We start from the raw sequence: 12506 nt of genomic DNA, 5'->3' as shown, positions 1-12506 counted from the left end.
ATATTTTACCCCATTTCATTCCGCTGAACGTTTCCTTTGCTGTGCAGAAGCCTTTTAGTTTGACTGAGTCCCCCTCGTTTATTTTTGCTTTTGTTGCCTTTACTTTTGGTGTCTTTATTAAGACTGAAACACTTTAACATTTCGAAAGTATTTTGAATGTGACAGTGAATGGCTGGACGTTGGATTCGAACGTGGGACGGAGGGTTCTACTCCCCAGAAGTGGCGTCTTAGATCCAAGCGCCTCCCTGCACCGGGGCCATAAGAGGATGACTACCTACTAGCTCTTGCCTTCATGCTCACCACCTAGAAAACCTGCCACCTGCTACGCATGATGGTGCTGGGCAGAGTTTGATGCTCAAAGCACAGTGTCATGGGCGAGGAACTTGTATGTGAGCACCTCTGGTTTGAGTTCCCATCTTTCAGGTTTTCCAAATTTTTGCATTTGAGAGGCACTGATGCTGCTGCAGAAGTGTAAGCATCCTGAACTTGGCACCTGACCTTTGTCACTCAGAGGGCTCATCTGTGAGTTTGTTAACTTATTAGAAACCGCACCGTTTCCTCTAGGTTATTATGACAAGCAACTGAAATGATGGGAGTCAACGTGTAAAAACGAGGGTTATGAATGTGTTGAGTATTATCATTATCATTATTATTAGAGTAATATCAGAGTGTTAGAGCATGTTTTGGTATTTGATTTCTTACCTACTTTATATTTAAAGTTAGTAAGGAGTTAATTTTAGTAGTTTCTTAATGTAAATTAGCTCTGGGAATATATTAAAATAATTATTACAAGTTAACCAAATGACTTGAATGCTCACAAAAAAAATTTGTTTAGATGCTATAGAAGCCAAAATGGAGGGATTCTATTTGGATTAACATGTTGAAATATTTTAGATATAGACCGAGACTACACGTTTCTTGTACTGAATCCAAAAATGTACCAATCCACAGGGCGCCTGGGTGGCTCCGTCAGTTAAGCGTCCAATTCTTGGTTTCAGCTCTAGTCACGATCTCATGGTTCGTGAGATCGAGCCCCAAGTTGGGCTCTATGCTAACAGCACGGAGCCTGCCTGGGATTCTCTGTCTCCCTCTCTCTCCCCCTCCCCTGCTCTCTCTTTCTCTCTCTCTCAAAAAAATAAACACTTTTTAAAACGTACTAATTCTTTTTCTGCACACGTCATCCAATTATCGAAGTAAGCGGGAAGGACAGCAGCGTCTGAGTGATTAGACAGGAGCAGAATGAATGTCTGCAGTGGTTGCATGAAACACCCCCTCCTCCTGTGCTGAGGGTCGGGGATGACTCAGTCCTCTGCGTGAATAGTGTTTGCAAACATTTCTGAGAGCTCGCCGTGCGATAGACCCCGAGGTAATTCATAGCATCACTTCACGACACGTGTCAGATACTAGTCCCACGCGTTCAAAGAAACACACTCCGTGCTTGAGACCCCCCAAAGGCACTAGGCATTTTTTTACTTCCATCTAAGAGATGAGACCTTTCAGAGAGGTGAAGGGGCGTCTCAGAGTCACCCACCCGGCTGCGGCCAGGACGGGAGCCCGGGCAGATGTCCCCTGAGCCCAGAGTCCTCACATGGGCTGTTCCCGGCTCTCTCTGCATCCCCAGCCACGTCAACTTTGTTTCCTTCTTCTGGCTCCTGAAGACAGAAGACCGTTCCCCAGGTGCAAGAATGAAGGATAACAAGATGAAGAACATTTAAATGTCCCACTCTCCAGCTTTGGGCAACTGTGTAACTCCCTTGATCCTCGATGGAAAATAAAAGCGAGGACACTCTCCTGACAAAGCATCGAACAAAGAAGTGTCTGTAGAGCACTGATCACCCTGCCTGCACGTTGGACACCTGATAGATGTTATTTATTACAATTATTCAAAACAGTGAAAGAGAGGATCTCGCACTATAAAATCAAGCCGTGTTTTCTTAGCTTGCAAGCGAAGGGCCCATGCCAAGGGAAGTATATCCCATCCGTGTCAAACCTTGTCCACCACTTGCCAAGTGACTTTGTGTTTGTGCTGCCTGAAGACACTTCTGTCTCGAAGAAGTTCCCATATCGGTGTTTCAAGGAACCTCAACCCTGATGTAAAGATCCGAATTTCAACTCTTTTTGTCTTTATTCGCAGGCCTACAGAGTTGACGAGAAGGCCGCGGAACAAGCTCGGTGGGAAGAGGCCTCTAAAGAGACAATCAAGAAAACCACCAAGCCCTGTCCCCGTTGCCATGTGCCAGTTGAAAAAAATGGTGAGTCTGGGCTACGGAAAAAGTGAGGATTTGGTGAGCTTCTTGGAGAACATGAGCTGCGTGGTTATAACAGTCAGGAATTCTAGGAGGATGTGTAACTGAATAGCAGTTCGGCACTCAGGGAATTTGGAACCATTGCCCAGAGTGCAAATCTCTCTGCTGTCCCGCATCAAGTCTCTTAACTGCCTAAGCCCACGGTCCAACTCTGTCAAATAGAGATGAAAACAGAAGCTGTCCCCCAATAGTAGAAGCATGAGACGTCATGCAGGGCATGACCTGGCATAGAGTACCAAGTACATAGAGTACTTGACCTCGGCCAAGTACCTGGCATAGAGAAAGCACTCCATAAACCCTAATTACCCTTATTATTATTTATTATTAATAATATTAGGCAATTTGTATCTGGTAAGTTGTCTACTATATATATATATATATATATATATATATATATAAAACCTTGGACTGTGAGTAACTTGTTCTGCTAGTGTTCCACAAGATGAGCAAATATTTCTAATAAAGTTTAGCTTGATAGATGAGCGATATCTTTTGCAATACCAGTCGTACATGATGCCGAATGTCACATGATCACAACTGAGCCAATGGTTCTTAAAATTCACTTTGATACACAAGTGCTTTGAATTAAAAGTATGTTTCGGAATGAATTATGCTTGCAAACCAAGGTTTTACTATATATATATTTTTTAATATATATATATATATGTATATATATATGTGTATATATATATGTATATATATGTGTGTATATATATGTATATATATGTGTGTGTGTGTGTGTATATGTGTGTGTGTGTGTGTGTATATAATATATATATTTCCTAGTCCAGTATCCTAGTCCAGTATTTCTCAGTGTATCCGCCATAGTATTCTGGTGTCTAGAGACACTCAGTGGGGAAAGGGGGAATGTCACCATGCCAAATACATTTGCCAGGTCATTCCTACTAGAGCCCCCTCTTGGATAATACCAACAACACAAACAATTAACTTGTATTGAGCATTCGTTCTATGCTTGTTCTAGGTTCCTTACAATTATCACATCATTTAGCCCTCACAGGAATCGCATAAGGAAGCCATTCTTATTATCCCTGCTCACAATATACATTGGCAATCCAGACTTCCTTCTGTAAAAGAAATCTGTTTAATTTTGTTTAATGGGCAGGTTCCCGCTTCTTTTGGCCATGATATTCTTTGTTTCCTCCTCACGCCCACTTGTGTACCTTTCAATGGCAGCACACACTCTGGGCTCTGATATCCCCATCCCCGCTGTGGGACATTTAGTCCTCGACATTACTACGACACTTGCCCCCTATATTAGAGTATCGTTCACATGAATCTGTTTCTCAATAGAGGTATTCCTTTGGCCTTCTACCAACTACTCTCTAAATTTTGAGAAAGTGAACTGAAACTTTGGGGATGCCGCTGGATTCGCTGACATTAACCGCAGGTGGTCTTTTAGGAGCCCACGGTTGTGCCCTGGTTTGCGTGAGTCAACAGGCTTAGAATCACAGGAGCCACACTCCCAACGGTTCTCTCCCTGACGATGCTCCAAACCCAAGACATCAACTCCCAAGAGGGGCTGCTCTTCCTTCCTTACACACCCCGTCACACCCGTGCCTCCTCATAAATGCTGGAGGCCACCGTGCCTACGGGGACACTGGGGAGAGCTGGCAGACGGAAGGACCGCCCTTCCTGATCCCGTCCTAATGGACAAGTGACCCCTGTCATACGCTGTAGGACACGGAGGGAGGCCCGCTCAGCTCCGCGATGCTGTGTCTACACTTGCAGCTGTGGTGTTATTCCCCTCCTGAGTGTGCCCTGCTCCCACGATAGCGTGGCGGTCCTGTTGCCTGCCGGCCATCGTTGCACAACCCGCCCCTGCTCTGCGGCATTCAGTCTATATTCAGAGTTGTACTTTGGGCCAACCCGTTCACGGTCAGTCCGATACCCCACAGCAGCCAGTGGGGTACCTGCCGCAGTCAGTCCTGGATGTGCCGGCCAGCTTAAAGCCATCGCAGCCTGGTGCTGGAGCCCGTCCTAAGTGTCAGACACCTCTGCGTGGGTGAGGTAGGGGCGGCAGCCCTGCCCGATGAGAAGTAAAACGAAGCACCAGGTACACTTTTCCCACACTCTCCCCACTAAGCATGAGCGGCACCTGCCCGGCAGGCCTCTAACCGCTGGCGCGCCGTGGCGTGAAGCCCGGCAGCCTGGAGGTGCGACACCCCCCCCTCTCTTTCCTCGGTCATGCCCTTTAGGAGGTCTTTATTCTTGCAAAGGGGAGAGTGCGAGCACATCCCAGAGCGGCAGGAACGGGGCTCAGTTCAGGCCAGGTCCCCGGCGCCGAGTCAGTGGTCTCCTGGCAACAAATAGATCCGCGTGCACCGTGAGCCGCTGTTCTCCTCCGTGCGCTGGGTTGTGCGGTGGGTTGACACTCCAGTGAGCACAGAGGACGTCAGCGGAGCCAGGGGCAAGACCTCTTCCGGTCCTCACCGCTGGAGCGGTGATGCCGTGTAGACAACCTGAAGTCAGAGGAGACGCAGAGACCCTTCACGAACACTCACTTCACGATGCAAGTTCAGTAGCGAGAGACCGTTCTGTTATCACCAAAGGTCAGGAGCCTTGTCTGTCTGTCCCCCAGGCCCAGAAGAGTCCTGACAGATATCTGTTGAATTAACAAGAAGCTAGTAAATATATGAACAGATATTTTATCTAAAATAGGAGAGAGAAAGCAAGCTAGCAGAGCGCAAAAGCCTGAGGGCTAAGAGTTGTCTTCCTGGAGGGGCGCCTGGGGGCTCAGTGGGTTAAGCATCTGGCTTCCGCTCAGGTCTTGATCTCACGGTTTCTGAGTTTAAGCCCCGCATGGGGCTCACTGCCATCAGCACGAAGCCTGCTTTGGATCCTCTGTCCCCCTCTGTCTCTCTCTCTCTCTCTCTTTCAAAAATAAAATAAAAATTATTTATTTATTTTATTTTTATTTTTGTTAACATTTATTTATTTTTGAGACAGAGAGAGAGCATGAACAGGGGAGGGGCAGAGAAAGAGGGAGACACAGAATCTGAAACAGGCTCCAGGCTCTGAGCTGTCAGCACAGAGCCCGACACGGGGCTCGAACCCACGGACCGCGAGATCATGACCTGAGCCCAAGTCGGACGCTTAACCGACTGAGCCACCCAGGCGCCCCTAAAAATTATTTTTAAAAAGGTTCCCCAATCCACCATTTCTTTGAAATAGCGTGACTTAGTATAAATGGAAAGCACTGATTTTTCACCTATAGATTCTTAACCTATGAACAGAAAAGTTGGGACTTTAAATTTATTAATGATAGTCTCCACTGATTTCAAGCATGCAGCAGAGATACATGTGAGCTCTATGGGCCAGAAAAGCTCGTTTCATGATCTCGTCCTCAAAGTAAATTAGTGATCTATTTCACGGTCATCTGAATCCCAGAAAGTAGTTCTTCGTGCAGCAAAGCCGTAATGAAAATGAGGCTCATTTCCATCTTAAACATAGGCTAAGCCTGCACTTCCTCCCGCAGCCTTCCACCTCGGAAAGTGGCTTCCTTCATTTCTGCCTCAAACAGATGAGATTCCAGTCCCATTCTCTGATCAAAAAGTGCCAGGATGTTCAAGAACTTCTCCTCTGTCATTAAACCTAATGAAAGAGTGGCTGGCCCCAGCCATGGGGCTGGCAGGGCATAGGCTGGGCTTTTCATGGTTTGAGCATCAGTCGGTGGATAGAATTCTCGATGAGGGAAGCCATGTTTTCTTCATTCAAATGCCCTCAAAGTCACGTGAAGTTGTCAGCTTCTTGGTCACATTTACTTTTAAGTTGGCAAAGCTTTGGGGCGCCTGGGTGGCTCAGTTGGTTAGGCATCCAACTCCTGGTTTCAGCTCAGGTCATGATCTCACCATTTGTCAGATGGAGCCCCAAGTCAGGCTCTAGGCTGATAGCTCAGAACCTGTTTCAGATTCTCCCTCTCCCTCTCTCTCTGCCCCTGCCCCTGCCCCACTCTGGTGTGCTTGTGCTCTCTGTCTCTCAAAAGAAATAAATACACTTTGAAAGAGAAGCTATGACCCAGCAATCGCACTGCTAGGAATCTACTGAAGGGACACAGGAGTGCTGATGCATAGGGGCACCTGTACCCCAGTGTTTATAGCAGCACTTTCAACAGTGGCCAAATTATGGAAACAGCCTAACTGTCCATCAACTGATAAATGGATAAAGGTGTGGTTTATATATACAATGGAATATTACCTGGCAATGAGAAAGAATGAAATCCTGCCATTTGCAGCAACGTGGATGGAACTGGAGGGTATTATGCTAAGTGAAATAAGTCAGGCAGAGAAAGACAGATACCATGTTTTCATTCATATGTGGATCTTGAGAAACTTAACAGAAGACCGTGGGGGAGGGGAAGGGGAAAAAATAGTTACAAACAGAGAGGGAGGGAGGCAAACCATGAGACTCTTAAATACAGAGAACTAAGGGAAGATGGGGTTGGGGGAGAGGGGAAAGTGGGTGATGGGCAGGGAGGAGGGCACTTGTTGGGATGAGCACTGGGTGTTGTATGGAAACCAATTTGACAATAAATATATTTTAAAAAATAAAAAAATAGACATTACAAAATAATTTTTAAAAATAATAAAAATAAATAAATACAAAAAAAAGAAGTTGGCAGAGTTTTTAGAATTAGAGTCCCTGATTCTTCTCCATATTATGAGATCTAGCATACTGCCTTGCATATATTAAGCACCAAGGTGGAAAAGAAAGTTAATAACATGAATATTCTTTCTTCCTATTTCCTTTCTTCTTATTCTACAGAGCCATTATGTTTCTAGTTTCTATAACAAAACCTCATTTGTAATGTTAGTATTCCATACCCGTGAAAATTTGGTATAGTAGGAAAACATTATATTATTTATATCATAAATGTACAGTCATTAAATATGTGTGGAAAATTACACAGTCCTGCCAGTGTGTAATCCTAAATGAGAAATATTAAGATGAAAGTATCATAGGTGAGTTTTTCCCCTGATTTTCTGCATATTTATAATTTTTTTCAATGTATGAAATTTATTGTCAAACTGGTTTCCATACAACACCCAGTGGTCATCCCAAAAGGTGCCCTCCTCAATACCCATCACCCACCCTCCCCTCCCTCCCACCCCTAAATGATCTTTAAAACAAACCAAAAGGAAGTTGGGAAAGTATGGGATTTTAAATGCCCTTAAATTCTCCTAAAACAAATTCCTTCGGTTACATATTCATAAATATTTTAAATCGGTGGAAGTTCTTATGCCAGGTTTCTAATAATAAAAATGAGACAGTACTGAAGCAATTACCTAGAAAATTTGGCAAGAAAAAAAATGACTTAACAAGATAATTGGTAAAATTGAATAATAGAGCACATCCAATGTTATATCGAGTTCAAGCAAAGAACCGCTTTTGCCTGAATTATCTAGGAAATTCGATCAGAAGCCATTGTCTACATGTAACTTCATACGAGTAACTCCCTCTGCACTCCACCGCAGACTTGATGTCTGAGCCCCAGAAACAAATAAGAAACGAATTTAACAAGTGTGGGAAGGGGCGGAATCCCAAAGTGAATCCCCGAATAAGGGACCTTTCATCTCATGCTGCAAAGGCCCTGTTCCGTGAAAGAACAACAGATCCTGGTTAAATCTCAGACTTTGCCATTTAAAAGTCCTTGGCCTTAAGAAAATTCTAGAACAGGGTAACACTGCTCTCTCACAAAGTGCTTCTGAGGAGTGAATGAGGTAGTGCATGTAGCACCCCTACTTCTCCCCGTCTGCTCGCCCTAAATAAAAGCTTGAATCGCATTAAGGGCTGCGTTCCCTATGAAATACTTTCAATACTGCTGTCCCAACTCCTGTTTCAAGCCAAGTTATATTATATATTCCATATTAAGTTGCTAAGTATATGAACATCTATTTAAAACATCAACCTTGATATATATTTCAGTAAGGAATTGACCCTGTTTGTGAAACACAAGACATTTGTCTCTAAGTCCCATTTCAGGAGAAGTAAATAAAGTCAGATTTATAAATAAAATTAGTCCTAGATGAGGGTGGCATGTTTTTTTTTTTTTAATGTTTATTGGGGGGGGGGGGCAGAGAGAGGGGGAGACACAGAATCCGAAGCAGGCTCCAGGCTCTGAGCTGTCAGCACAGAGCTGGACGCGGGGCTCGACCCCACCGACTGTGTGGTCATGACCTGAGCCGAAGTAGGAACCCTTAACCCACTGAGCCACCCAGGCACCCCTCGTCTTCACTCCTTTCTTGATGAAGGTCATTAACTGCACAACTTCCAGGGAGCTTTCCGACGGGTTTGCCTCAGTCCACGTTCTGCCCTTGGATTGCTTGAGACATTCCCTTAGAAAACTGTTTCTTTTTTTTTTTTTTTTTTTTTTTATGTTTATTTATTTACAGGGCACCTGAGTGGCTCAGTCGGTTAAGTGGCAGACTTCAGCTCAGGTCATGATCTCGGGGTTGGTGAGGTCCAGCCCCACTGTCAGCTCGGAGCCTGGAGCCTGCTTTGGATTCAGTGACTCCCTCTCTCTCTCTCTCTCTGCCTCTCCCTTGCTCGCTCTCTCTCTCTCTCTCTCAAAAATAAATAAACATTTTCAAAAATTGTAAGTTTATTTATTTTTGAGAGAGAGAGTGAGCAGGGGAGGGGCAGAGAGAGGGGGGAGAGAGAATCCCAAGCAGGCTGTGCGCGGACAACGCCGATGTGGGGCTCGAACCCACCAACCGCGAGATCATGACCTGAGCCGAAACCAAGAGTGGGATGCTTAACCAACTGAGCCACCCAGGTGAGCCAAAAGGCATTTCTAGACCGGGGTGCCGGTGCGGGAAGTGGTGTCGTCCAGGCGTTCACCTGTGTCCTTTGCCCGCAGGAGGATGCATGCACATGAAGTGCCCGCAGCCCCAGTGCCGTCTGGAGTGGTGCTGGGCCTGCAGCTGCGAGTGGAACCGCGCCTGCATGGGGGACCACTGGTTCGACGTGTAGCTGCAGCCCTGCGCGCGCCCCCTGCCGGCCGGCTCGGAAAGGCGCGCGAGTCCCGCCATGCCCTGGTCTTCTGTCTCCAAATTCTCGCTCTCTCTCTCTCTCCCTCTCTCTCTCTCTCTCTCTCTCTCTCTCACGCACACGCAGCCCTCAAGGTCCTTCCAAAACTACAAAAACAAAGTCAGAGGAGAAGCTCCTCGCATCTCTTGCTTTGTGCCCATGAAAAAGAGCGAGAAGTATTCTCAGGCCTCAGCAATACGCACAACCCAGAGCAGAGGTGAAAGTGTGGTTCGGCTTTTTTGTGTGGATGGCCATTCCCGCGTCATTTCGAGTCAGACTAGACACGTACATAGAGATTCCTCAGGTTTTTTTTCATTTCTCGCATTTTACCTTCAGCAACGACTGGGTGAGTTCTCTGTAAGACTGACCGCGACGGATTCTGAGCACTGTACTCACAACTTTAAGAGCAATGTTCTCATTTAAGGTTTCAGGGAGCATCTGTTCCCGAAGAACCACAGGCAATAGTCAAGACTGTGCCTTTATCCCCAAGAATTCTACTATATATATAACATTGACGGAACATCAACTAATCGGCTTGTCAACTAGTGAGAAATTATGAAAGCTGATTTGAATGTTGAATGATTAAATTCCAGGAGAGAAATCAAAACTCCATGTACTTTCATTCTATTTAATTATTTGCGACTTGAGAAAGAACTTGTTTTTTCTGAAAATAATTACGAAGTCTATAATTCGACCTCAGACATTCATTTTGCGGCTTGGAGAACAAGCTAGTACCTTTGGCTTTGCTGTAAATTTAATGGATAAGGGGCCCAGAGGGGAGACATTTTTATAAATGGCTTTATAATGCTTCTCAATGGTAACAAAAGTGCAGTATATTAAAGCAGGATCTTTAAAGAAGGAGCATTTCCGGGGCTATGGAAATGAGGCCAAACCTGATTCTGCACCACAGGAGTTTAAGCTCTCTCTGCACCTGCTCCTTGCCCCCATCTGTGCACCCCAGGGGCTCTGCCTACCCAGTGGGTTACTCCGGGGAGAGCCCTTTTCTCTAGGACAGTACAGTCACACCAGAAGGTTTCCTCACGTTGACATGGATCGAAATGGAGCCTTCACCAAGTTTTTGTCTTTTTTTTCTTTTTTGAGGCATCCACAACACATCAAAAAGAGATGCGTTTCACTAAATGCAACAAACCTCGTTTCCTACAGCACACCCTACAGATGAAAACGTATAACCACCGTCGTTTGTTCTCATTGTCTGTCTTCTCAGGGACAATCGTGACCACAGCATAATGAGTTTCACTAGCCCATGGGGTCCTCTTTGGATGTAGGGCACCTGGAAATGATCAAATCAGTAGCAAGGCTTCTCTTTGTAGACATAGCACCAGAAATCCTTGCTAGGGAGAAAGAGGGAATGACCTCAGAATATTTCCCAAGGACCTCCGTCCCTCTTTCCCTAACCATCCATCCAGGGGCAGTCCTGCCTGATCTCCCTCTTCTCTCAGAGGCTAGACCTGGGACCAGATGGGGTGTGGCAGCCACAGTGGCATTAACAGCCTCACTTGGCTTCGCTCTGTCAGAAAATCCAGCCTCCCCGACGTGACCCCAAAGCTGCCAGGCTCATGTCAGGAAGCCCTTAAGATCACAGAGAGGTCCTGGAGAGCCATTATCTGTGAGTGTGAGAAAAAGGAGGGTCAGTAGGCATGAGCCCACGTGTCCCAGTATCAGTGATCAGTCCAAAACCCACTCAGGGCCCGACTGCACAGTACTGACAATCCCAGTAAGTAGCAGCTTCTTACAGTGACCCAACGTGACAAATCCGATGGTTCCCTCTGTCATGTGGGCACCCAGTATTTTATATCCACTAGAGTTTTGGGGTTTAGCGATACTGTCGTTTTTGCTTCCTCCCAAGTTTGCATGGTGTGTTGGATGTGTGAAGCCTGAACAAGGGTTGCTCTCATGGGTTCGGGCACCGTAGAAGTTTCTAGGTCTCTGCTCCTTTCCTGGTGGTGGTCTCTTTTATTTTTTCTCCCAGAGGAGGACACTGAAACAAGTTAAAGAAAAAACAGCGTCTGTAAATGAATATGAATCACAAACCACCACAAATGAACGTGTTTGAGCATGAATGCTGTAACCAAATGTGAATGTATCAAAAAAGTAGAGATAGAATCCTTGCGGAAGAATATTTCTCTCTGAAATGTGTAAAGGAATATTTGACAACTAAATCTAAGGTTGTACTCAACTTATCAATAAAAGCATCAAAAAAGCTGTTGAGTCCCTCTCTGAAGATATATTTCCAATAAATGCTGAAGGTGTGGGAGGGAAGCACAGGACACCTCGCTCCGGGAGCCTCCCCCGTGGCCTGAAGGGATCGCCTGGTCAAGCAATGGCCATTTTTATGGCCATCAGTTAAAAATCTAACAGTCACTTTCCTGCCTTATCAGCAAACTTTTCTAACAAATGTCCGAAACAGAAGTTTGAGTCAGGAAAAACCACAAGGATTTTCTCTGTAGTGTCATTTCAGAAAAGCTCAGTGACCTTGCGTCGCTGTTGACGTGGGTGTGTTGACACCGCATTTCTTTAGAACTATTTCAGTGGCTGTGAGTTGACAATGAGTCTGTGTTTGAGCAATCTGGAATGGAACGTTCTTGGAGAGCTCCTATACATATAGCAGGCAAGCCACACGCCATGAGGGCCCATTGGTAGCAAGCACCACAGGAAACTCTCTGAAGAAACACAAAGTTGTTAGGAAGGGTGGCCCTGGTGCTGACTCTCATCTCCGGCACTAAATTAGAGAGCTGGTGTCGTGAGTGAAAATGAATAAGCACAGAGGTGGAGGGCTTATTTGAAAAGAAGCAGCAGATGTGGGGGAAAGCCAGCATCATTGTTTGGGTGGGGTACGGGCTCCCACCAGCACCCTTGCCTGGCCATGTCTTGTACCATGGAAAGTATCGATGTCAGTTTTTAGAAGAAAACCCTATTTCTTTTGTTTTAAGGATTGTTTTTTTTTAAGAGAGAGAGAGAGCACACATGAGAGCATGAGCCAGGGTGGGAGTGTGGGGGGAAGAGAGAGAGAGGGAGAATTTTAACAAGGCTCCATGCTCATGAGGAGCCCAGTGCAGGGCTCAATCCCATGATCTTGGGATCATGACCTGAGCCAAAATCAGGAGTAGGATGTTCAACCGACTGAGCTACCCA

General features: G+C 45.7%; 1 protein-coding gene across 1 annotated transcript in view; it reads left to right on the top strand.

Annotated features, from left to right (window-relative positions):
• The window catches only part of PRKN (parkin RBR E3 ubiquitin protein ligase), a 1335825-nt gene extending 1323910 nt beyond the window's left edge, over positions 1 to 11915 (top strand). Inside the window, exons 11-12 of the mRNA XM_049653164.1 lie at positions 2135 to 2252; positions 9184 to 11915. Of these exons, the coding sequence (XP_049509121.1) occupies positions 2135 to 2252; positions 9184 to 9296 (231 nt within the window). The 3' untranslated portion in view covers positions 9297 to 11915. The remainder of the gene's footprint in view (positions 1 to 2134; positions 2253 to 9183) is intronic.
• The last annotated feature ends 591 nt before the right edge of the window (positions 11916 to 12506 follow it).

Source organism: Panthera uncia (assembly GCF_023721935.1).
Source record: "Panthera uncia isolate 11264 chromosome B2 unlocalized genomic scaffold, Puncia_PCG_1.0 HiC_scaffold_24, whole genome shotgun sequence".
NCBI lineage: Eukaryota > Metazoa > Chordata > Mammalia > Carnivora > Felidae > Panthera > Panthera uncia.
This window is presented reverse-complemented; position numbering and strand designations above follow the sequence as displayed.